Genomic DNA, 23690 nt, shown 5'->3' with positions numbered 1-23690 from the left:
GTGGGAAAATTTTGGAAAATAGTAAAGGGTGATTTTTAAAAATGGAAAAAAAATTGAAGCATGGAAGAAAAAACTGGCAAGAATATAAAAACAAACACTTTTAGCTGTAACAAGATTATACAAAGGAAGAGTATAGCTGAAGTAAGACATTTTGTTCATTAGGTGAAATGAAACAGCAAATTAATAATGGGAATCAAGGAAATAGTAGTGCTTTGAACATATATTTTGTATCTCTCCTCAGTAGAAAGCATAGACAGAGCTGAAAATGTGTTGCTGGAAATGCGCAGCAGGATTCCTGAAGAAGGGCTTATACCCGAAACGTCGATTCTCCTGCTCCTTGGATGCTGCCTGACCTGCTGTGCATTTCCAGCAACACATTTTCAGCTCTGATCTCGAGCATCTGCAGTCCTCACTTTCTCCTCCTTCCAGGAAGCATAGACAGCATCCTTTGAATAGTAGAAATTCAAGGTGGGAGGAATTCAAAATAAGCAAGATTATTAGAAAAAATACTTAAAAAGCTAATGGGATGGAAGGCTGACAAATTCTCTGGATCCCATTGTCTATGGTTTTAAAGAAAGTAGTTGAAGAGATATTAGATGCATTGATTGTAATCTTCCAAAATTCCCCCGTTTCTGGAAAGATTCCAGCAGTTTGGGAAACTCAGGTGTAGTACCACTTTTTAAGAAAGGAAGGAGATAGAAAGGAGGAAACTATAGACAAGTTATCTACACCGGTCCTTCGGAAAATTCTGAAAAATTGGAAGCTGTTGATACAATTGTACAGAGTTTGGGGAGTCTAGATTAGAGTGGTGCTGGAATAGCAGAGCAGGTCAGGCAGCATCCGAGGAGCGGGAAAATCCTGATAAAGGGCTTTTGCCCGTAACGTCGATTTTCCTGCCCTTCGGATGCTGCCTGACCTGCTGTGCTTTTCCAGCACCACTCTAATCTAGACTCTGGTTTCCAACATCTGCAGTCCTCACTTTTGCCAGAGTTTGGGGAATACAAGGTTATCAGCTGAATTTTTATAGTAGGGATTGAACCCAGGACCTTCTAAATGTAGCGTTCAGTTGTTCAAGTGTTCGGTGTTTGATTATGTATGTCTGGTAGCTGTTGTTTGCCAAAGGTGCATGATTAGTTAAGTCTGGGTGTGGTGACTGAAAAATATTAAACTGAGGAAAGCAGCGCTGACCATGAAGCATTGGATGAAGCTCCGATTACCTATATAGAAACTGAAGTGTCATTCCTGCATATATTACAATGGCATAAAAGACAACAGAGTCTGAAGTGCAAATCTATCCTGCATATAATCAACTGCATAAAAATTTCACTTTTCATTTGAAGCTTTCATTTTCGAGCATTCCTTCATGTAGGATCAGGTGCCCATGATAGAATGGATGCATGTGAGTGGATGAAGGGCTTTTGCCTGAAACGTTAATTTCCCTGCTCCTCGGATGCTGCCTGACCTGCTGTGTTTTTCCAGCACCACTCTAGTTTTAACTGCATGCAAGAGGGCCCTGACATCAGGCTTAATACCTCACTGTGGTCACTGTTGCAGGCAAAACCCTCCATGAAAGTGAAATTGAAATCACAGCCAGCTCTATTGGCTCACCACGTGTCCCAGTGTGAGAACAGAATTCTGCCCCTTGTGCCTGCACAGGCAATTTTACCCCCAACTGCCAACTAAGAGGTCACCAACAAGGTTGCTGTCTAATTAAGGATTGCAGTCTACCTCTCCAGAACCCCTGACAAGTCAGTAGTTTTGGCATTGCCACCCACAGCTGATCCTCCAAGAGAGAGGCTTTCTACATTGAAGTGGCCTCAAAGGGCTGGCAGAAAAGTAGTAACATTTCTGTTTATAACAACCATGATGGAATGTACATCATTCATCTTATTCAAACACAAGCTTTGAATGTGTGTAATAGCTGTTGGCATATGGGATGTCTGATCCAAACTTACCACTTTAGTATCAGAATTCAAGACTCAAACCTCTGAGATTCCATTGTTATTCAGCCATTAATTTCAGTTTTGACATATGGTCAGTTCATTCCCAGATTCCACCATAAGGCAACAGTATATTTTAGAAATCTCATCACTCCTCTTTAAATATGAACTTAAGCTCTGTATTTTGACTAGATCGCTGAATGAGTGATTGAGTGGGCTATGCTTTACAAATTGCTCAGTTTTTATGCAGTGTTTTTGAGTGTTTGCTGACACCCTAATCCTAATCAAACTCCAATCCAAGAATACAGTTTCTGGGAATAGCAGATGTACGTTTAACAGAATTAAATATGTGGTAAGGTTAGGCATGATGTTTTCTGTAGGACTGGAGGAGGTCATCATTCATAAGACATGCACCTCACTTGATTTATAAAATAAATTCCCGAATTTTACTGGTTGTAAATATTAATTCAAATGAAATTATGCATCATGCTATCAGTTTACAAATGCTTAACAATATCTGAATGAAATTATTTTCATCCATTGTTTAAATGGTAGCATTAATCCCCTCAAAGTACTGGTATTAAAACAATGAACCTCGCATACAAATTCCTACATTGATATTTTATAGCTAAGACTTGGAAAGCATACCATACAAAGGTAAGAAGCTATAATAAACCTTTATAAAACATTGTTTTGGCCTTAAGTGGAGCATTGTGTCCAATACGTGTATTCCCTTTAGGAAGAATGTGACAGCATTTGAGAAGTTGCAAAAAAGATTCATGAGATTGGTTTAAGGGGCCATGACTCTCCTTCCTATGTATTATGAGAACACCCACAGCGCTATCAGGGAATGGATTGCAGGATTTTTGCTCAAAATAGTTCAAAATTGCTCAGAAAGACAAAATAGTTTCAAGTCAGTGGTGAATGATTGGAAGGGAAAGTTGCATATGGTGGTGGTGGTGTTCCCCTGCATCTGCTGCCCTTGTCCTTCGAAGGTGTAGAGGTTGCAGGTTTGGAAGGTACTGTCTATGGACTTCATCGAGTTGTTGCAATATCTTGTGGCATTTCTTTCCTGTAATGAACATTAGTAAAACCAGATGGATCTATATAATGACCTGTTATGATTTCATGGACATCACTACTGAGATTAGCTCTCAATTCCAGATTTACGAAATTCATTCAAATTCTTCCACCAGCTGCTCGGTGTGATGTTTGAATCCACACCCTTGGAGTAACTAATTATTATTGCTTTTCTTTACTTTTTCTACCAAAAGTGTATAATATCCCATTCCTCTGCAATAATTTAATCTATTGTTTGTGTGAAAATATTATTCTGTTACTTTGACCAGTGTGTGTGGGGGGTGCTGCCCTCCAGTTTAGTCCAGCCAGAGTGTGCTGCCTCATTCTGGTGTGCTGTATTCTGCACAAGTGGAGCTGCCAACGATGATGAGGAGCTGGGGGAATGTGTGAAGTCTTTTGAAGAGGGAAGAACAAGGACATTGGGAAGGAGGAAATTAACATAATCTATGACAGCATTCAGCTGCATCGGGCACTCCAGTTCAGATCTCACTAAGAGGCCCATTTCTGGAAGAGAATTGGAAACAGAGTACGATTGTTCATTGGTAGTGATTCTTACATTTGGTTGGTGTGGTGGAGGCAAATTTCAGCCTCTTGTTTGTTTTATTTTTTTGTTTCTTTTTGCATCCTTTGAATGCATGCTCATGTTTGTATTTTTATTTGTTTGCCTGAATTTGAAGTCCCCCATTTGGACAATGAGAAGTGCTCAATAGGGACAGGGTAACACTGACTTAGAGGGCGCTCAGACGGAATGGACTTAAAGACAAGTAAAGTGGGTGGTGTTGTGGCTAAACTGTACCAAGGATGAGACAATGGGGTAGCATTTGCAAGGGAGTGCCATTCATGCCAGCTATGTGCCTCAGGCAGTGTGGCTTTGCTGCTGATATACCATGATGTTGCCAGTGAGGGGCAAATGCTAGCTTGCTAACACTTGTCCAGATGCACAGCATGGATGTCAGTCTTTTGGCACAACCTGAGAGAGAGCAGGTTCCAAGGTTCCTGCTTCCACACGAGAGTTCTTGGTGCAGGACATGGAAAGAAGGAGGGATATCCATTCTGCACAAGGGACAAGTCAGCCCTCCAGATCTATGGTAAAAAGAATGGAACAATAGTCATGGTAGTCAATGCCAGAATTAAGACTCAAGGAACCTGATTGCAGTACCACAAAAAGTTCAACGTTCTCACACAATCTGTCAAGCTTAATTTAGAAAGCTCTATCCCACCCTATTAGGTTCAGGCACTAAAATCAGCACACACCTACCACTCATCTACCAACAATCTCTACTAACATTCTAAATGAGCCTGACCAACATTCATATACATTTTCTCACTGTTACATGCATAGCGCTGCTGCACACCTCAAATCCAAATTAAGCAGCACTTCAACCATATCGGTCACAGTAAGCAAATACATTGCAGGACACTCTCCAACAATACCTACCCTTTTGCAGCACAAGGTGGTGTGCAATTGGAGGCAGTCGGAGCCTGTCCTGCTCTGTGTGGCCTGTTGAATCTCTAAGTTATTCCATATTCTACAGGGAATGTGTATGAATACATCCATGCCTGGGAATAACTGATTTGCACAGAAGCTTTAAAGTTAGAAAATACATCTGCTGAAGTAGACTTTTACAACCTGAAAGAATTATAGAAAGCTTCAAACACTTGTAGGATCATAACAACAGCCGGAAAATATCAAACAACAGATAACCTGTTAGTAGCAATGATCCTTTCAATAGCAGCCGTGTGCGGTCTTTCCTGATGCTAAGCGTGTGTTCAGCTGTATGAACTTAAGAGAGGGAAGTTATTGCAGTATCAAGCCCCAAAACTGGTATCGCTGCAGTGAGCTGAACATTGTATGCAATGGATCCACCCCTACTACTGCTTAGATTAATGCCCTATCCAAAGCCCTAGTTGTGCGATTTGCCAGAATACTGGTCCCAACATGAATCATTTGTTATCTGTCCCATCAGAACAACTCCCTCTTTTCCCAGAGCTTCCCACAAAATCCAGGGACAAACTAGGTCAGGTCCTGGAGATTTATCCCCTCTTATTTTCTGGAAAAACTCCATCACTTTGTCTTCTGTAACATGTACTCTTTTCAAAGCATCAAGATTTATTTCCCTGAGTCCTCAGGCCTCGATTTCTTCCTCCACAGTAAAAACCAATTTACTTAATGTCTCTCCCATCTCCTGTGACCTCTTTGAGATGACCTCTTTGATCTTTAAGGGCTCTATTCTCTCTTTAGTTATTCTCTTGCACATAACATACTTGTAGAATCTTTGGATTATCCTTAATATAATTTGCCAAGGCTATCTCATATCCTCCCTTTTGCCTTCCTGAACTCCCTCCGAAGAATGCCCCTACACTCTTTATACTGTTCAAGAGATTCATTAAAACCTAGTTGTCTATATCTAACATTTTTTTTTATTCTTGACTACAACCACAATATCTTCATTCATCCATTGTTCTCTAATCCTACCAGCCTTACCTTTCACTCCAACAGGAACACAATGATTGTAGTTTTTTAATACATAATTTTTAAAAATTTTGCACCACATATAGATAGGGTGGTTAATTTAATTTAGCATGCTTGCCTTCATTGTTCAGATCTTTGAGTTTCAATGTTAGGACATTATAGGGTCATAGAGTCATGAAGATGTGCAGCACGGAAACAGACCCTTCGGTCCAACTTGTCCATGCCAACCAGATATCCCAACCCAATCTTGTCCCACCTGCCAACACCTGGCCCACATTCCTCCAAACCCTTCCTCTTCATACACCCATCCAGATACTTTTTAAATGTTGCAATTGTACTAGCCTCCACCACATTCTCTGGCAGCTGATTCCATACACGTACCACCTTCTGTGTGAAAACGTTGCCACTTAGGTCTCTTTTATATCTTTCCCCTCTCACCTTAAACCTACGCCCTCTAGTTCTGGACTCCCCAACCCTGGGGAAAAGACTTTGCCTATTTACCCTATCCATGTCCCTGATGATTTTATAAACCTCTATAAGGTCACCCCTCAGCCTCCAATGCTCCAGGGAAAACAGCCCTAGCCTATTTTACCTTTCCCTATTGCTCAAATCCTCCAACCCTGGCAACATCCTTGTAAATCTTTTCTGAACTCTTTCAAGTTTCACAACATCTTTCCAATAGGAAGGAGACCAGAATTGCACGCAATATTCCAACAGTGGCTGAACCAATGTCCTTTACATCCCCAATATGACCTCCCAACTCCTGTACTCAAATACTCTATCCAATAAAGGAAAGCATGCCAAATACCTTCTTCACTATCCTACTACCTGCAACTCCACTTTCAAGGAGCTATGAACCTGTACCCAAAGGTCTCTTTGTTCAGCAACACTCCCTGGGACCTTACCATTAATTGTATAAGTCCAACTAAGATTTGCTTTCCCAAAATGCAGCACCTCGCATTTATCTAATGTCGGAGAAATTAGCCCAATAAATTAGAGACCACAAAGCACAGTTCGAAGTGAAATTGCCAAACAGTTTATTAGTACAGCAATATCGCAGAAGAGAAATTGACTAAGCTGAAACAGCACAGACAGACTGTCCAGGTGGCCACGAATTCTCTTCCACGAGCTGAGGATGATGCCAGGTTTGTTAGAAATCTTGTACAAGGTTATTTAAAATGGGGAAAGATACAATGTATTTGGAAATGGAGTAATCTAGTTACAATGATGATAATTGCAAAACAGTTATTGGAAGAACGTCCTGATTCCTGGTACGTTGCATCATCCTGACAGTATCAATGGGATCAGGAGATTCCAGCTCTCTTTGCAGATAGGTGAGAATGTCTCTTTTGAAAAAGTAAGTTGCTTCCATTGTCCTGTCCTGTCCCTCTCTGTCTGGCCTGTTCTTTGTGTTGCTTTGGTATTGCTGTGTTATGAGACTGCCCTCAGGGCTTTGGGACAACTATGTTGACCTGGTATTGTTAGTGTGTTTTGGGAAATGTATTCCCTTAACTGTGAGTGCTGTTTGATTTCACTTGTCTGCCTGTTTGGTCCCTGCTGAGGCATTCTGGGTGTTTCTGGTGTAGTTTGGCCAAGTTTGCATTCCTATGTTCTGTGTGGGCCTACTATGGGTAGGCAGGGTGGCAGATCTTTTCCCACATCTAAATTAAATTCCATCTACCACTTCTTAGCCCATTGGCCCATCTGATCAAGATCCCATTGTAATCTGAGGTAGCTTTCTTTGCTGTCCATGATGCCTCCAATTTTGGTGTCATCTGCAAACTTACTAAATATACCTCTTATGCTCACATCCAAATCATTTACATAAATGATGAAAAGTAGTGGACCCAGCATCAATCCTTATGGCACTCCATTGGTCACAGGCCTCCAGTCTGAAAAACAACCCTCCACCACTATTGAGGCTGTACAGGATGTTGATGAGGCCTCTTCTGGTGTACTGTGTCCAGTTCTGTAATAGGAAGGTTACTATTCAGCTGAACAGGGTTCATAAGAAATTTGCCAGGATATTGCCAGGAATAGAGGGTTTGAATTAAAAGGAGAGACTGGATTGGCTGAGATATTTTTCACTGGATACTAGGAGGTTGAGTGGTGACCTTATAAAATAATGAGGGGTATATATAATGTGAATGGCAGGTCCCCAGGGTGAGGGATTTCAAGACTGGGGACACATTTTTAAAGTTTAGGGAGAAAGATTTAAAAAAAGAGGAATTTTATTTTTACATAGAGAGTGATTTGTGTGTGGAATGTACTTCCAGAGGAAATGGTGGATGCAGTTACATTTACAATGCCTAAAATGCATTTAGATAAGTACATGTATAAGAAATGTTTGGAGGGATATGAGCGAAGCACAAGCAAGTGGGACTAGTGTAGTTTGGGAGGATGTTCGGCATGGATTGATTGGACCCAAGGGGCTGTTTACGTGTTGTATGACTCGATGACTCTATGACTATAACTGGTGCCAATGTCCCACGAATTTGAGCCAGTTTCTCCCACACCAATCCTTGAGCCACACGTTTATCTCCTTAATCTTGTTGGATCCTGTGCAAATTAGCTCTTGGCCTAGGTAGTATATCTTTAGTAGGCGAAAGTGAGGACTGCAGATGCTGGAGATTAGAGTCGAGAGTGTGTTGCTGGAAAAGCACAGCCAGTCAGGCAGCAGCCGAGGAGCAGGAGAATCGACGTTTTGAGCAAAAGCCCTTCATCAAGAATCATGATGAAGGGCATTCCTGATGAAAGGCTTTTGCCTGAAGCATTGATTTTCCTGTTTCTTGATTGCTGCCTGACCTGCTGTGCTTTTCCAGTACCCAATTCTCGACAGTATATCTTTAGTAGATGATCTGCTGAGCTTCTCTTAAAGTTTCAACATCTGCCTTTTTATTGACTATCTCTAATACTTAGATTCAACCAAATGCTTCCTTATATACAGGAGTGAATGGCAGCTCTTACAAAAGTGAGAATTGTACATGTTGCTATTGTTGGTACTCAAACCTACAGGTCTTGCTCGATAGTGCTACACTGCTTCCTTTGCGCCACTTAACCAGTTATTGAACTGGCAGGAGTTTAGGTACATGAAAAGAAACACCATGTGGAATGCAATGAGCAGCAACACTAAGCAGGTTTCTGAAATGAGCTGAGCAGAGAGAACAGAATTGGTGGTTTGAAGCCAGGTGTCATGAATTGGCTCACCCTGGGTTGTGCAGTTGTTATGAGTCTGTACATACATATTCCCTTCCAAAATAAAAATCTGTCATGAAATTGTTGCCTAACTATAGATTCAACCAATCCTCAACATAATTTTATGCAAGACATTCAGGCCAAATAAAAATGCAAGCTCTTCATTTATCCTAAATAAGCTGTTTCTGTTTCCATTAAGTTATGAAGCATTTTTCTCCGTATGAAAAGCAGAAACCTGTGGAAGTTTCCCTTTCCTCTCCTCGATCCCCCAGCCCACCCCCTCCCCCAGCACACTGCAGAATAACAGCAATTAAAAAAACTTGAACAGTAAAGGATAACATAGTCTTTACCTTTTATTGTGAGTGTGGCTGAGAGGAGCAGACAGCTGTAGTTAGTTGGACATCTGGAGTACAGAGTGAGCTGACTGGGCACGTGAGAATGTGTGTATGTGTCTGCCACATCTTGGCAATGACATTTCCTACCCGCCCCCACCACCTCCACCCCTAAACAACAATTTCCATCCCATAAAACTCTCGCAGGATCTGCACAATGTCTGCCCATATTTTTCTCACATGTATATCGGATGGTTAGATCAGGGAAACGTGACCAGACCACTTATTGTTACCTCTAAGTGCACTGAGTATAATCTGTGCAGTGCCACAATATTCCAAACTAATAGAGAAGAGTTATGTTTTAAATGAATTCTGACTTTTCTTCTGCCTGCCTCTCCACCAAAACCCTAAAGCAAAGTAGTTCCAGGAACAGAACCTGGCATTAACTAACGATGCGCGTTTAGTCTATTCAACTTCCAAAAGCCCAGGTCTGGTGGGTTTCCTTTGCAGCATTTTTAAATAATTATAGTATATGGTTCATTATGTATACCTTTCCTTAAAACTAACATTACAAATCACTAGTTAGGAAGCTTAAAACCTCTCTGGGTGGAAACTGTGTTACACCCACAGAAAACACACTATTTACTAGCTGCAAAACACAGAGGACTTTGAAAAATATACATATTTGGAGTATTGAGTTTTTTTTCACTTCTTTATTTATTTGATTTTTTTTAATTTTAGGTGAAAACAAATGAAACAACTAAAACATTCAGTCCAGTTCAGTGATCATTTCAGAGGTGGGGAAGTGGGGGAGATGGGGGAGCTTGTGTCTTGCTTAGCAGTTCAGTGCACAGTAACCAACAGGTATGAGGGAAACAAGGAGAGACTGCATGAGTCGATCTTTGGTAGTGGTTGTATCGAGGAACTGGAGGGGTCAGCTTTTGGAATGGAGGAGTTGGATGAGTTAGTATGTATCAGTGAAGGGCTTTGGCTATTTTATACATGTTTCAAAGAAAAAGCAAAGCAAGGGCATCAACAAAATCTTTGCGTGAAGAATGTATTTGGATTAACCTTAGTATGTTGCTTGTGGCCCAGGCTGCTGGGAGAGGGAAACATAAAGGCTAGCCAGACGTAATGGAACCTGTGCAAGATTATAACAGAAGGAACCGATAACAGGAAACAATGCTGACAGTTGGAGACATAAGGAAGCAAGGCCTGCCAATTGGTAAGAGATTCTCAGCCGTTTGATCATTAAACTCCAGATTTCAGGAAGGATACCCCTTAAAACAGATCATTGTAAAAGAGTTTGCAAGAGACCCAGGGTCCACATCAGAACACGATGGGAAAGAAATCTTTGATTTCTCCTTAAGATTTAATCAATTTGTTGTCCTGAGCTGTTCTCATGAGAAAAAGAAAGCTCTCATGAGAAGTTGCAATTTGCTGGTACAAAAAAATCATCCAATATGTCAAATAAATATCTTCAAAGTTTGAGAATAACTACAGTGTCATGAATTCTGAACTTTGCATAAGCTGAACGTGAGAGCAAAGTAATACTCTATTAAGTATTGTGCAGGAGGAAATGTCAGTCATTGGTGTAGTTTCATGCAATAATGCTCACAGCTAACACCCTGATTTATTCCACTGTGATGCCTTTGTACCAACTTTCCTCTAGCTTTCATTCTGGCCATAAGGGTCTCCAAGTTCCATGCGTGGCAGCAACATCTGGGAACTGGCCACAATCAACGTGCCAATGCTGATCGCTATGCGTAGAACCTTGCAGCTTAAAGGGAACATTGTTGGGTACCAACCATTTGCCATAGAGTCACAGTCTCAGAGGTCTACAGCACAGAAAAAGGTCCTTTGGCCCATAACATCCATATCAGTCAAGAACAAACACCTAATTGTTCTCATCCTATTTTCCAACACTTGAACCATAGCTTTGCATGCCTTCACATCACAAACGTACATACAGTCATACATCATGGGAACAGACCCTACTGGACAACAAGTCCATACCAATTATAATACCAAACTAAACTAGTCCCACCTACATGTGCTTGACCTATATCCCTCCAAACCTTTCCTATCCATGTACTTATCTAAATGTCTTTTGAATGTTGTAACTGCACCTGCATCCACCACTTCCACGCAAAGTTCATTCCATGCACGAAACATTGTGCAATAATTGCTGCTCATGTTTTATTTAAATCTTTCTCATTTAACCTCAAAAAATGTCACTTAGTCTTGAAATCCCTCACCCTAGGGAAGAGACACCTGACACTTACCTGTCTATACCCCTCATGATTTTATAAACCTCTATCCCCTTACAGTGAGTTCCAAATTCCCATCCCCCGCTGGGTGAAAACTGTTTTCCTCATATCTTTTCTAAACCCTCTTGCCCCTTACTTTAAATCTATTCCCCTGTGTCATTCATCCTTCCGTCAATGAGAAAGAATTCCTCCCGTCTACCCTTTCCATGCCTCTCATAATTTTATGCATAGTTTTTTTTCCCCCTCAATCTCCTCTATTCTAAGAAAAATAGTCCAATCACTCTTCCTAAGTGAAGTTCTCCAGCCCAGTCAACATTCTGGTAAACCTCCAATGCAATTACACCCCTCCTATACTCCAACTGGGGGAAAGTGCTGCCACCAATCCTCCTCCCTATGTTAGTCTAAGGGTCTATTCAGTAGTCTGTGGTGGAAGACAGACCACAAATAGGTCTCAGCCAAGAAGCTCTAGTCTTTCATAACAAAATATTGTTCAGTACATAACAGTAATTAAACACAGGTTACATTAACTTCGATGTATATTAATTATTACTAATAGAAGGTAGAAAAGACACATGCTGCTCCATTAGGAGACCATGCCAGAATCCAAATGATTCTACAGCCAGAGTCTGTGTAACGTCATTAGACTGGGCAGGACTCAGCATAAATCAAACATTAACTCTTTCAGAGCTATTATCTTATTCAAAAATAAGATATACAAGATAGACAAATTTTGAAGAATTGGCTGATTGATTTGACTAAAGAAATAGGTAAAGGGGTAGAAATTATGCAATTTGAGAACAGGATACCAAGAATGGTCCCTATAACAAAGCCAGTAAATCACCACAGGTGACTTGAAAAGCAGGTATAGATATTAGATTGCTGATGTACAGAAGGAAGTTTGAATCAAGCTACACGAAGATGAGGGCTGAGGAATGGAATTGTAATATCTTCAGATTTTGTTTTAAACATTGTTAATAACCTGCTATTTGTTGCTGCTGTGAAGGCTGCTAAATACTCCTGAGTAGATAGGCCAACATCACTGAAATGACTAATAGAAGCTCTCTGCAGTTTATTGTTTTCGTTGGAAAAGCTAATTGAAAGCCATCCACAAATTCTGAACACTAGCCAATTATTTAAAGTTTGACATTGGCCTGTGGCTTATTGTGTGTACACTCTGTTAATATATCATGGAAACCAGTCATTAAGTGAAGGGAAAATACATCTGCATAGAAAGGAAAGGGAAGTCAGAGAAAATCACTTCTCCAAAGCGCTCTATGCTTTTTCTTGTAGCTTCAGTTAAGTATAAGGAGAACAAATCCTTCACACGCTTTTATTTTCCTCTTGCACTTGAATTTATATAGTGCCCCTCATGAACACTGGATGTCTCAAAAGTGTTGAACAACCGATGTCAAACTTTCAGAAACACATGCAATAATTTTAACTCTCACATTCGGGTCAGTTTGAGGAAAATTGGAAATAAACATTCTAAAAATTTTAAATTCAATTTGAGCACACGCATATCCAGTTTTGTAAGAGGTGTGTGACAGGGCAGGCAAGCAATCCACTATCATGAGGTGGGTCATTAACTGAAACGTCTAAGAAGGCTGCACTTTTATTATTTTTAATTTTATCTAATGTCAGCAGGTTTCCCATGTTTGGGGAACCTGACAGGTAAAAAGAGGCAAAAAGGGCTCAAACCATTTGTACAGAATCACAGAATAGTTACAGCGCAGAAAAAGGCCATTCGGCCCATTGTGCCACCATAGACTCTTCAGGTAAGCATCATTACCTTGCATCAATTTCCTGCTTTCTCCAGCATAGTTTGTGGGCCAGCAGGAATAGAAGCATTTCTTTCAGCTTGAGCAAATAAACCACAGATGAGGAGGCTGCTGAGGTGGCTCTGATTTTCCGAGGGCAGTTCAAAATGGAAACACCCTAGGAAGGGTTAAAAATTAATAAAACAGACAGACCGGGTTACTCATATCCCTACTCACAACACCCTCTCTGGGAGAAGGGCCCTTTAATTCCAACGGCCATTCAGGCTGCCACAGTGAAACCATCTCCATGGAATTCCACACATGGTGTCATAGTGTCACATGGTGAGAAACTACTCCTTCACTGGCAAAATTCTGGCACGGTGTGAGAAGTCACCCAAAATAGGTTCTTTAATTACTTAAGTTGACTGATTGAGTCCATTGAATTGACAACTGATTCACTGACTTTCCCAGGCCTCAGAAACTGTCCCAAGAGCCATGAAGGTTTGGGAGTTATCTCCGCCATTTGCTGGGACCTCCCATCTCCTATCCCACAGCCCATAAATGTCAGGATTAAGCATTCACCAGTCATATAACTCTTCAAAGGTAATGTTTGTTTTCAAGTGTACAGCTAGGTCAGGAAGAAGGAGTGCAGTTATATTTGCTGGTCTGACCTTTACAGTTCATTCAATCAATTACGAGCCATAATTTTGAAAAAGAGAAAAAACTTCTATCTGTCTGGCTGTTGTATTCAGAGACTTGAATTAAAATGCCACAGAAAACCACTGGAATGAACTGGGAGCAAATTGGGACTTTCTGAAAACTTTCACAGATCTGGTTTTCATCGAAGTAGAGTTGAGTGTATTTCAAGTTCTGGAATTAATTATACAATTGACTGAACAGTTTGACAAGTGCGATATTAAAGTGAAATATAATCTGGTTCTCTGAAGGGTGCTTTAATTCTTATTTTAATGGCCCAACGCCAGCCAATTCCCCTCCAATCTGCCTCCAGGGTTTCCCCCTCCCCCACAACACCAGCTGGAGAGATAGGCCCCACTGTTGAACAATACCTGGGCTGCAGGTGGGCACACTCAATTGAGGGCTAATTATATTAAACAGGAACATTCAAACAAGAAGACTGGAGTACTAAAACCATTTCAATTTTTTTTTGCATGGCATTACGTTTTACTTCTGCACCTTCCAGTATTTTGGATCGTACTACCTCGAGCGATTGGAACAGCAGGTGTATGAGAACACGTGACTCTCACAGTTCCCAACAAGTCAACTTGACACATGCATCATGTGACACCTAATCACTGCTGTTTCCCACAAAGTCCCTCCCAACAACACAAAGTCTAAACCATCACAAAAACAAGTAGGGTTGGGCAAAGAATACTGCCTTTGCCTGCAGTGTTCATTTCCTGAGAACAATTTGTATCTTTTTTAAACGTAGTAGGTCGGTGATGGTAGAATTACAAAGTTATATAGTCAACCTGATCCAGCCAGTGAAAATGACATCTTTCAATGGTTCACTTGGAAGATGCAGTGTCCTGAACACCATCAACAAAGTGTCCCTTTGCCTTGATATTGGAATCTGTGGTAATTGTAAATTTCAGACTGAGATACAGTAAAGAAACCCACAAAAACTGCAGGACTCAGCCATAAGCAGCTGTCAGCTGATTGGAGGTAACAGAGAGCTGTAGTCACCAATGAGAGAAGAGAGAGACTAAGATTGGAAAGAAAAAGCAATTACCATATCAAACAAAATTAGTCCGATAAACTCCAAATGGAATGCAATCGTTCATATACGAGTGAGATCTAAAAAAGTATACTTTAATCTTGTTCCAGAGAGTCATTTATAGCAATAGAATTAGAATGACAGCACTGACTACACATTTTCTGCATTATTGTTTAATGTTTTTGCATGTTGTTCTCATTTGTAAATTGTAACTAATTCAGAAAGTTTTATAAGTTGGGATCTCAAGTTTATTTTTGTTTCAATTATTTTCTTCTTGCAGGCATGCTTGACCAATGTCATCTACTTGCAATACCTTCCGAAGCTGTCCATGTGCAGACTCTGTTTTCAATTAAAAGACTCAGACAAGAGTATGTGGCACATGAGAGAATGCAACAAGTCTGGTTAAAGTGTCACACAATACAGTAGAGAAGCAGCAACAACCAGAACGGACAAAGATTACTTTCAGGTGTGAGTAGAAAGGAGGTAGAAAGATTTATGTAGAGCTGAAGTAGACAGCTCAGTTTGATTTGAATGTGTATGATCTTTTCTGTACATGATTTCTTTTCCCCCAGCACCTTGCTTTTTTTAAATGTAAGACAGCAAAAAGAGTAAGGGAGAAGGAGGAAGGGCTTCTAGAAAGGCAGAGAAGTGGAGGAGAAAATCGGGGTATAACAGAGGAAAGGCTGGATGGAGTGTTTTTTGTAAAAGAAATGGCTGGGTTAATACAGCGAGAGAGCAAATAGTAAATAAAAGGCAATTTGAAGCAGCATGATGGAAGAGCACATCTTAACAAGCCTTACATGAGAAACAAAAGATCCTTGAAAATTGATGCGTGTGTTTTAGCTGTTGTCCTCTGCCCTGTTCTAACTTTTGACCTATATGTCAGATCTCACTGTCCTCACACTGCCAAAAACCCATTAAATCAATTTAATAATGTGAATTTAACTGCTCAGTATCTCGTGATGCAATGTTTAAAAAAAGCATTAAGTATGGAGTATAGTTGCTGCTTAAAGAAAACCATTTGCCCAACTCTTTCACTGCACACACGCATGCAAAGACACATATGCCCATTTAATCTGAAGTCAATCACTGAGCAGATCAAGATCAATTTGCCAAGAAAAACCTTGCTTGCATCAGAGGTTGTTCTAATCCATAATTTACTTTTCCACTTGAAAATGCTAGACCTGGCACATAGAAACCACATGCTTCAAACTGCAGAAGCACAGTCATTTTTTAAAAACATGAAGCCAAATATTTAGCAATCAGAATTTTTGTTCATGCAGTCCAAGCTTTCTTGCCAGTACTGTCTCTGCACTGCGGTAGAGAAAGAAAACCATGTACTATCAATGCAATGGAAGAAAGCATGTAATTATAAAAAGGCTAATTGTCTCACCAAGTTTGATCTCCCACCGATCTAAAGGTCATACGCAATCTATCCTATCTCCAACATTTTTAAAGTCCTGAGAAGCATCTCTGCATAAATACTGATTTCTAAAACCAAACTCCGAAATGCTCTTTCATCTTTATATCTCTACTATCAAACTTTAAACACATGCTCCTGCTCTGCCTCAAAAGACAGGAACTAGCATAACTTGTGCATATCCTATTGTTTCATGCAACAACTATTCCAAGGATCTAGCATCTTTACCCAATGTTTGGTTGCTTTTTAATTAATTGAAGGACCTTGCTTTTCCTGGTGACCTGTTCTGTTTAACCTACCTACAATAATAATTTTATGATTCACAGGGATTCAGTGTCCCACGATTTTCATACATATACAAAATAATGCAAAAGCAATAAGTTATAAGTCAAAAGAATTAGCCATGCTGACTGTTCTGCATGGAAGAAAAAAATTCCTTAATATTCTCCAAATGCCAAGTATTATCATATGAATGCTTAACCCATTCATGTTACATTTCCCTATTCACTCTTTCATGGGAACTCAACAGGGTAATTCCAAAAGTCTGAATCCAATTTCAATCTGCCTGCAATGGGTCCACCCAATTTTAACGGAGGTAGGTTAGGGTAGAGCAGCATTTACTTATGCTAATGAAGCTGCACACCTTAATAGAAAAACTGAACAGCTGAAAGATGGTAAAAATGTTTGGATCCAATATTAAGGTGCATTACCCACAGATTTGTACAGGAAGATTGCACTTGCTCTTAAACCACATCATTATAAAACTAAAGCATGTATATAGGAAATGCAAAAATAATCCCCAAGATTTGCAGCAAAATTATAATTAAGGAATTTAGTTTCAGCAATGAATGAAGTACCAGAGGTTTTGCAAACAACACTGAAGTCATCTAATAGACACTCTTTCACCCATTATATTTAGTTATAATTTGAATGGTGGAATTGCAACAGATGATTGTATATCATTTTTAATCTCTTTAGAGGAGGTTGCATATCAGTGACAGAAGTTATGTTGTGCATCTTTCATGAACCTATGGATAATGTCTTCACAGAAGGATTAGCCACCTTGCCAGAGTTTAGTACATGTCTGGCACTAAATAGAAATAAATATTTTTTATTAGAAAGGTGCTGGTATTTTGTTCCTCTTTCATAACTCGCATCAAGAAACGGCAGCATTTTACACCCCAAACGTTGCCCACTGCCTTTTCTTTTTATTTGTTCATGGGAGTTGGGTGTCACTGGCTGACCAGCATTTATCCCCCATCCCTAGCTGCTCTTGAGGAGGTTGTGGGGAGCTGTCTTCTTGAACCGCTGCTGTCCGTTTGATCTAGGTCTATCAATTGAATGCTCATATTCACATGCATATTTTTGTTATTCTAACAAAGACGTTAAGAGCTACAAAACCAAAGCAAATAGATGGAGAGATGTAAAGATGTGGAATTAGTGGTGGAACAGGCTTCTTGTGATGAATAACCTACTTCCGTTCCTTTTTTTAAATGTTCTATTGCATTGATAAGGGAGCCATTAGTTAATGAAGATTATCAACTTAAAGTCCATTTCCTAAGGCTTCAACTGAAACCACATTCATAGGGTCAACGACAGTGATTCTCATTCTTTGCCTTTGTCCATCCCTTCACCTCTTGCTTGTCCTTCTGTGTAGCTGAGATCCCATGTCACAACCTCTTAATTGTTTGAACTCAGAAATGTGCACAGCCTACTCATAAACGATAACTATTGAGTGCCCATGTCTGACAGCAGTCAGTATGTTATCTTTCAGGTGCTACTCTTTTCTTCATATTTCCTTTGCCCAACTTTCTCCCCCATGTCTTACATACTATGATGCTCAGCTGCAGTATTATCTTACATTGGGGCTACACTTCAGAATTTCTTCATTGGTTGCAAAGTATTTTGCCACATCCTGTGTACGCTGTATATGAAAGATGTCATATCAACGCAAGTCTTATTTTCCTTTTGACTCCTTGTAAACAGGAAGCAATAGGACAATGAAAGACACTGGAGCTAGGTTCAGATTGTCACATGTTTCAACTTTTTGCAGAGCTTCACTGAGAAATACACATGTAAATAATTAATCAGCACCAGAATTGCACCATAACGACTCCCTTATTCTCAACTCCACTTCACAGGCAATAATAATAGAAATGTATCATACTGACTTACTTTGATATGAGCCACTGAGTCTGGGACAGTCTGAATCATGTCCTTCGGCTGAACTGTAGGATGTAACAACAGGACAAGCCTCAGAATTCCTGTATGCAAGGAGAAAGAAAGATTAGACCAACAGGGAGATGAAATCTTCTACACATGTAGCCAGGTTAATTAACAATCCAATGCAACAACAAATTCAAATGGTGCCAGCCAATTGGGTGATCAGATTTAAAGAGAACAGATTTATCTGTGGAAACATATATTTGAAATGGCCAGAAGCTGATGATGTCACTTATATTCCAGACTAACCTCAGCACACTGAGCTTTCCAATATCATAAATAGCCCAATGACATCAGATGTTTTGAATAATAGAATCATTTTGGGTTAAGGAACTTGTCCCGGGATTTCTCTTTAATTTTACATAAACAGTAGACATAACCCATAGACATTCTGGAATATCTGCAAATAGAATAGGACATTGAAAAATAAGTGAGTAGGGATTTTTACTCTTCTGGCAACATAATCACGTTGGGAAATGATTGAATTGTTGGGGCCAATCCAGTTAAAACTGAATGCCTGTGTATTGCTCACAGATCAAACTTGATATTGTTTTGGTGTGTCTACAAGTCTGTCAATCATCAAAGCCACTTATGGCTAGTTTTTTAGTGAGATGTTAAATGCTAGCCATGACTTAAGAGCAATTTGTTTGAAAAGTTAGAGAATAAAGAGATCAGGGAAACAAATGATTAATAAAATGAAGCCATTCTTCACCCAAAGTCATAGAGATGTACAATACAGAAGTAGACCCTTTGAGATGCTGACCAGAATCTCAATTTGACCTAGTCCCATTTACCAGCATTTGACCCATATCCCTCTAACCCCTTCCTAAAGATGTACCCATCCAGATGCTTTTTAAATATTGTAATTGTATTCATCTTCACCATTTCCTCTGGTAGCTCATTCCATATATGCACCATTGTCTGAGTGAATAAGTTAGCCCTCAGGTGCATTTTAAATCTATCTGCTCTCAGTTTAAACCTATGCCTCTAGTTGTGGACTCCCCTACCCTCAGATAAAGACCTCAGCTATCTACTGTATCCATGCCCCTCATGATTTCATAAATCTCTATGAAGTCATGCCTCAGCTCCAATGCTCCAAGGAAAATAGCCCCAGCCTATTCAGTCTCTCAGAAACACAGAATGTTTCTAAGAAGGAGTTAAATATAGATTTTAGGGCTAAAGGGATCAAAGTGTAAAATGGAGACAGTGGGAACAGGATACTGACTGAAATGGTCAGGTATGATCATACTGAATGATGGGGCAGGCTCAAAAGTCCAAAAGGCCTACTCCTGCTTCTATTTCCACTTTTTATTCAGCAATTAAAGGGCAATTGTACCACTCAGGTTATGATTAACATGACTTTATTCCATTCACTTACTTTTCTTCTATATTCTTTATTTGAATGAAACACTGAAGGATACATTTTTCTTTTCAGGTGTATGTTAAAGATTCTTTGTCATTATTCTAAATGCAACAGGATAACTCCTCCACAGAGCTGCAGAATTGACCTTAGATCAGACTAGAGTCGAACCTCAAATGGATTATTAGGTACAGTTCAGGGAACTGCATTTCAGGAATGAGGTAAATATACAGAATGGAGTATAGAAACATTTACGAGAATGATTCCAGGAAAGAAACTTTAACTTTGACGATGGATCAGAGAGAGTGGGGCTATTTTTACCCAGGGGGTAGTAGAAGGCTAAAAGGAGAGCTGATAGAAGTTTTCAAAATCATGAAGGGTCTGGGAGGAGTACATCAGCAGAAACTATTCCAGCTCGTAAGGAGATCAAGACCAGAGAGATGTTTTGCAAAAGAAACGCTTGCACTACCTGTAATTGTGGTGGAGGTAGCTTCAACTGAAATGTTGAGAAAGACATTAGGTTATTATTTAAAAGCAAACATTGTGCAGGGCAACAGAGAAAGGGCAGGAAATTGGCACTAAACCAAAATGCTCAGAGAGCTGGTGCAGATACGATGAGTTGAATGCGTTCTGCACTACAAAAACTCTGTGATTCCATGATTTTATCCTAGTCCTTAATCATCTCTCATTCAGTATCCCTATTATATGATCATACTGTTTATGGGGCCTGGCTGTTCCTATACTTCAACAATAACAACACTTCGAAAATACTATAAGGGCTACCAAGCATTCTGAGATGTCCTGACATTGAAAAAAGCACCACAATGAGACAAAACCTTTTCTCAATTTCACTGACAGAACAAAACTGAATTTTGGGCCATCCAAAATGGAGTCTACTTGTGAATGTAGTCCATGCTAGAGCATCTTCGGACCAGAAGCCTGATGAAATAATTTGTGCATCTTGCCTTTGTTCATCCTCCTGCATGTTCTCCACCCAATCTAGGAGAGTGGGCAGGGTGACCCAGCTAATGAGGGATCTCAAGACTCACAATGGTACCAGTGTGTGCCATTTCCAAACCATTGGGAAGGATAAATGAGCTGCAAAATGGAGGAAGATGTTGACGAGGCTTCTCCTGGTTCACAAATTCATCCTGGAAGTGACGTTCATTTGGTGAGTGCTCAAAGGGAAGTTCTATTCTCTAGGGCCGGCAAGAGGAATCTAGCCAGCCTCATTAAACCCAAACCGCAACGGTGATGAACTGTTAAAGTGTAGCTCCTGTTCTGGAAGACACCTCATTCAGTTTGGCAAGGTGCATTTCCTACAATTCTCTGTACCCTGGTGTTCTGTAACATGGCACTCCTGTAACTGATTCAACTTCCCATCACAAACATTCTGTTCGCTCCAGTTTCCTCCTTCAGCTCAAAAGATGGCATTCACACTCACCCATTTCCACCAAATTTTCAGTCACACTCCTCAAACATTCACCCTCCATCCTCAGCAATCAGTTCACCCCTCACACTTGTCAAGCTCTGAATTCTGAAATCACAGGAACAGAGAGTCTCCAATTCCAGGGAGAACACACAGAAAGTCAAAGCCACCCTGACTGTGAGGGAGTGGAAAGCCCTGGAGATTGACAGGTTGGTAGAAGCATATTGCTGATAGAGGGATAGGGGAGATGCAGGGTGATGGTAGATATTTAGGCATACGGTGAGCCCCACATTGAAAGTGAGCAGAGGTAGGTGCTAGGAAGAGGTACCACAATGGAAATAGTGAGCAGCAAATATCTAAGGATGTAGAGGAGTCCAAGCTCTGCTCAGTTGGGTACAGATACTGAGCCTCAGGGGATGTACACTAATGTAACTCATACAGCACAGTGGAAAATACACGTGCTTCGGTCAGAATTTCCAGAGGCAGTCCATGCCCTTGCACAGAACACAGAGGAGGGAGGAGTCCACTTCTAGCTTTATGTCTGTGTTGCCCAAGCTATTCCTACTGACAGAGTAGCCTCCATTGACAGAGTAGCCAAGCTCACCAGGCCACCAAGTTCATGCTGATCCATCTCAATGGCCTGCACTACCTGGCTGTCAGTTTCCATCTCAGCACCTCAACTTTACACTGTGCTCTCCCGCTTTTGATCAACAGAGAAATGCAACTAGATCCTCAGAGGGAAGAAAGGGAAAGGACTAATGGAAGTTTGTACTTTTCACAAGGCTATTTCATTACTTGTGCTCCCCACCTTAAATGTTGCCACAGAGACTGACACCTGCCCCGACTGGATTGAGCCTGCCCCTGCATGGGTTGACATGGGGCTGTCTTTGACAGGGGTCCTCACCTTCTCAAATGCCCAAAAGCTGTCTGCCAAAGATGTCATTCTGGGCCTGTGGAAAACGTGTAGGGGTAAGCATGACCAACAGCCCTATCGGTTTGACTTGTCACATGCAAGTCAAAACTGAGAGAGTTGAGGCCTTTATAAGCAAGATTAGGTGACATGGCAGATGTGAATTACTGCTGGAGCTGTGGGCCCTGTTAATCTGAAGGAAGTTGCATCTCATACTCAGAGATCAAAGCTACTGCAGTATAAATATATGCCTTTAGGATTATGGAGCTAAGGTGGGTGGATGTACGTTTGGTCGATATACAACCAAGCATGATCTAATTGAATAGCAGAATAGGCACAAGGGGCTGAGTAGCTTACTTCTGTTCTCTTGTGCTACTTACATAACATAAAGTAAAACATTCTGGTACATACTGAGTTTAGAAAAGATATAACATAACAACAAGTCTATCTTCCTTCATAATATTCTCAATTCACAGAAACAAATCATAAAACTAAGGCTAACTTTGTGAGGGTACCAGTTTTATTGAAAGTGTCAGTAGCCAACAGGTAAAATTACAAAAACAACATGCTGTTCTCCTTCTTTTGTCTATTAACTTCTGACTGGTTGACAAAGACATTATCAACTGTACATAACGAGGGCATTGTGAATTATTTGAAATTTGTAGACAAAATATAATTGGTGTCTGATTTAATGCAGCTGAATTTTTTTTGTAGACCAGCACTGTTTTACCACATCATTTTAGTCAAAAAAAAATCCTTCATTGGAGAAATCTGTCTCAGCAGCAAAGTGTAAAGTGTGGAAAATGATTTCAGGGAAGGCTGCTAGAGCTGGTGTCTTTTTTTTATATTGAGAGAATGAAGTGAAGAGCTGAGGCCCATTATGTAGAGCACCACCAGAATAATATGACTCAACATGACGTAAATCAAAAATTGTAGTGCTACTTTAAAATTGGATTTGCACCTTTAACATTGATTATAGATGAAAAAAAAGACTTGAAGAGTTTTGGTGTTCTGAAGAGAGTTCTTAAAGAGTTTTGAAGATTAGGATTAGGACTAGAGATTGCTTTTAAAGATTGATCCCTTGAAACTCATGAATAGGTGCAGTACTATTAAATTCCTTGGGCTGGTGATCTAGTTTGGAAGTATACAGAAGGGTTTACTTGAAAATTTAATACAATGCACTTCACTATTTATCAAGTCACTTGGGAACAGATTTCTTCTCAGCACTATTAACAGTGATAATGTACATATCAGTATCATGAACATTTTGGGAATTTATGAAATAGCAGAATTATCCCTTTAATGGTGACTGATAGGGAAGTAAGGCAGCAGATCATTGTGCCTGCTTCATTATAGCATTCTTTCAAGGCACTAGCATCATTCGTTGTGAAATACATTATCATTCACTAAAAGATGGTGATTTTGCTGCAGCGATTAGACTTTCCCTTTACATATGACCATTTAATAATTTTTACAAATTTTTTACACCATTCCATAATATAAATTAGGCTTTTATATATTTCTAATAAGTGAAAAATCAGGCATTCATAGCTGAAGACTTAATTG

At 40.1% G+C, this 23690-nt stretch overlaps 1 protein-coding gene across 4 annotated transcripts in view; it reads right to left on the bottom strand.

Moving 5' to 3' along the window:
- The window catches only part of erg (ETS transcription factor ERG), a 269582-nt gene that overhangs the window by 188046 nt on the left and 57846 nt on the right, over positions 1–23690 (bottom strand). For 2 of the 4 annotated variants that reach the window (XM_060833787.1, XM_060833786.1), the window contains exon 2: positions 18378–18466. In XM_060833787.1, the coding sequence (XP_060689770.1) occupies positions 18378–18416 (39 nt within the window). In that variant the 5' untranslated portion in view covers positions 18417–18466. Of the gene's footprint in view, positions 1–18377; positions 18467–23690 lie in introns of those variants that run through there. The other 2 variants (XM_060833790.1, XM_060833785.1) reach the window with 2 other exon arrangements.

This window comes from Hemiscyllium ocellatum, chromosome 12, assembly GCF_020745735.1.
Source record: "Hemiscyllium ocellatum isolate sHemOce1 chromosome 12, sHemOce1.pat.X.cur, whole genome shotgun sequence".
Lineage (NCBI taxonomy): Eukaryota > Metazoa > Chordata > Chondrichthyes > Orectolobiformes > Hemiscylliidae > Hemiscyllium > Hemiscyllium ocellatum.
This window is presented reverse-complemented; position numbering and strand designations above follow the sequence as displayed.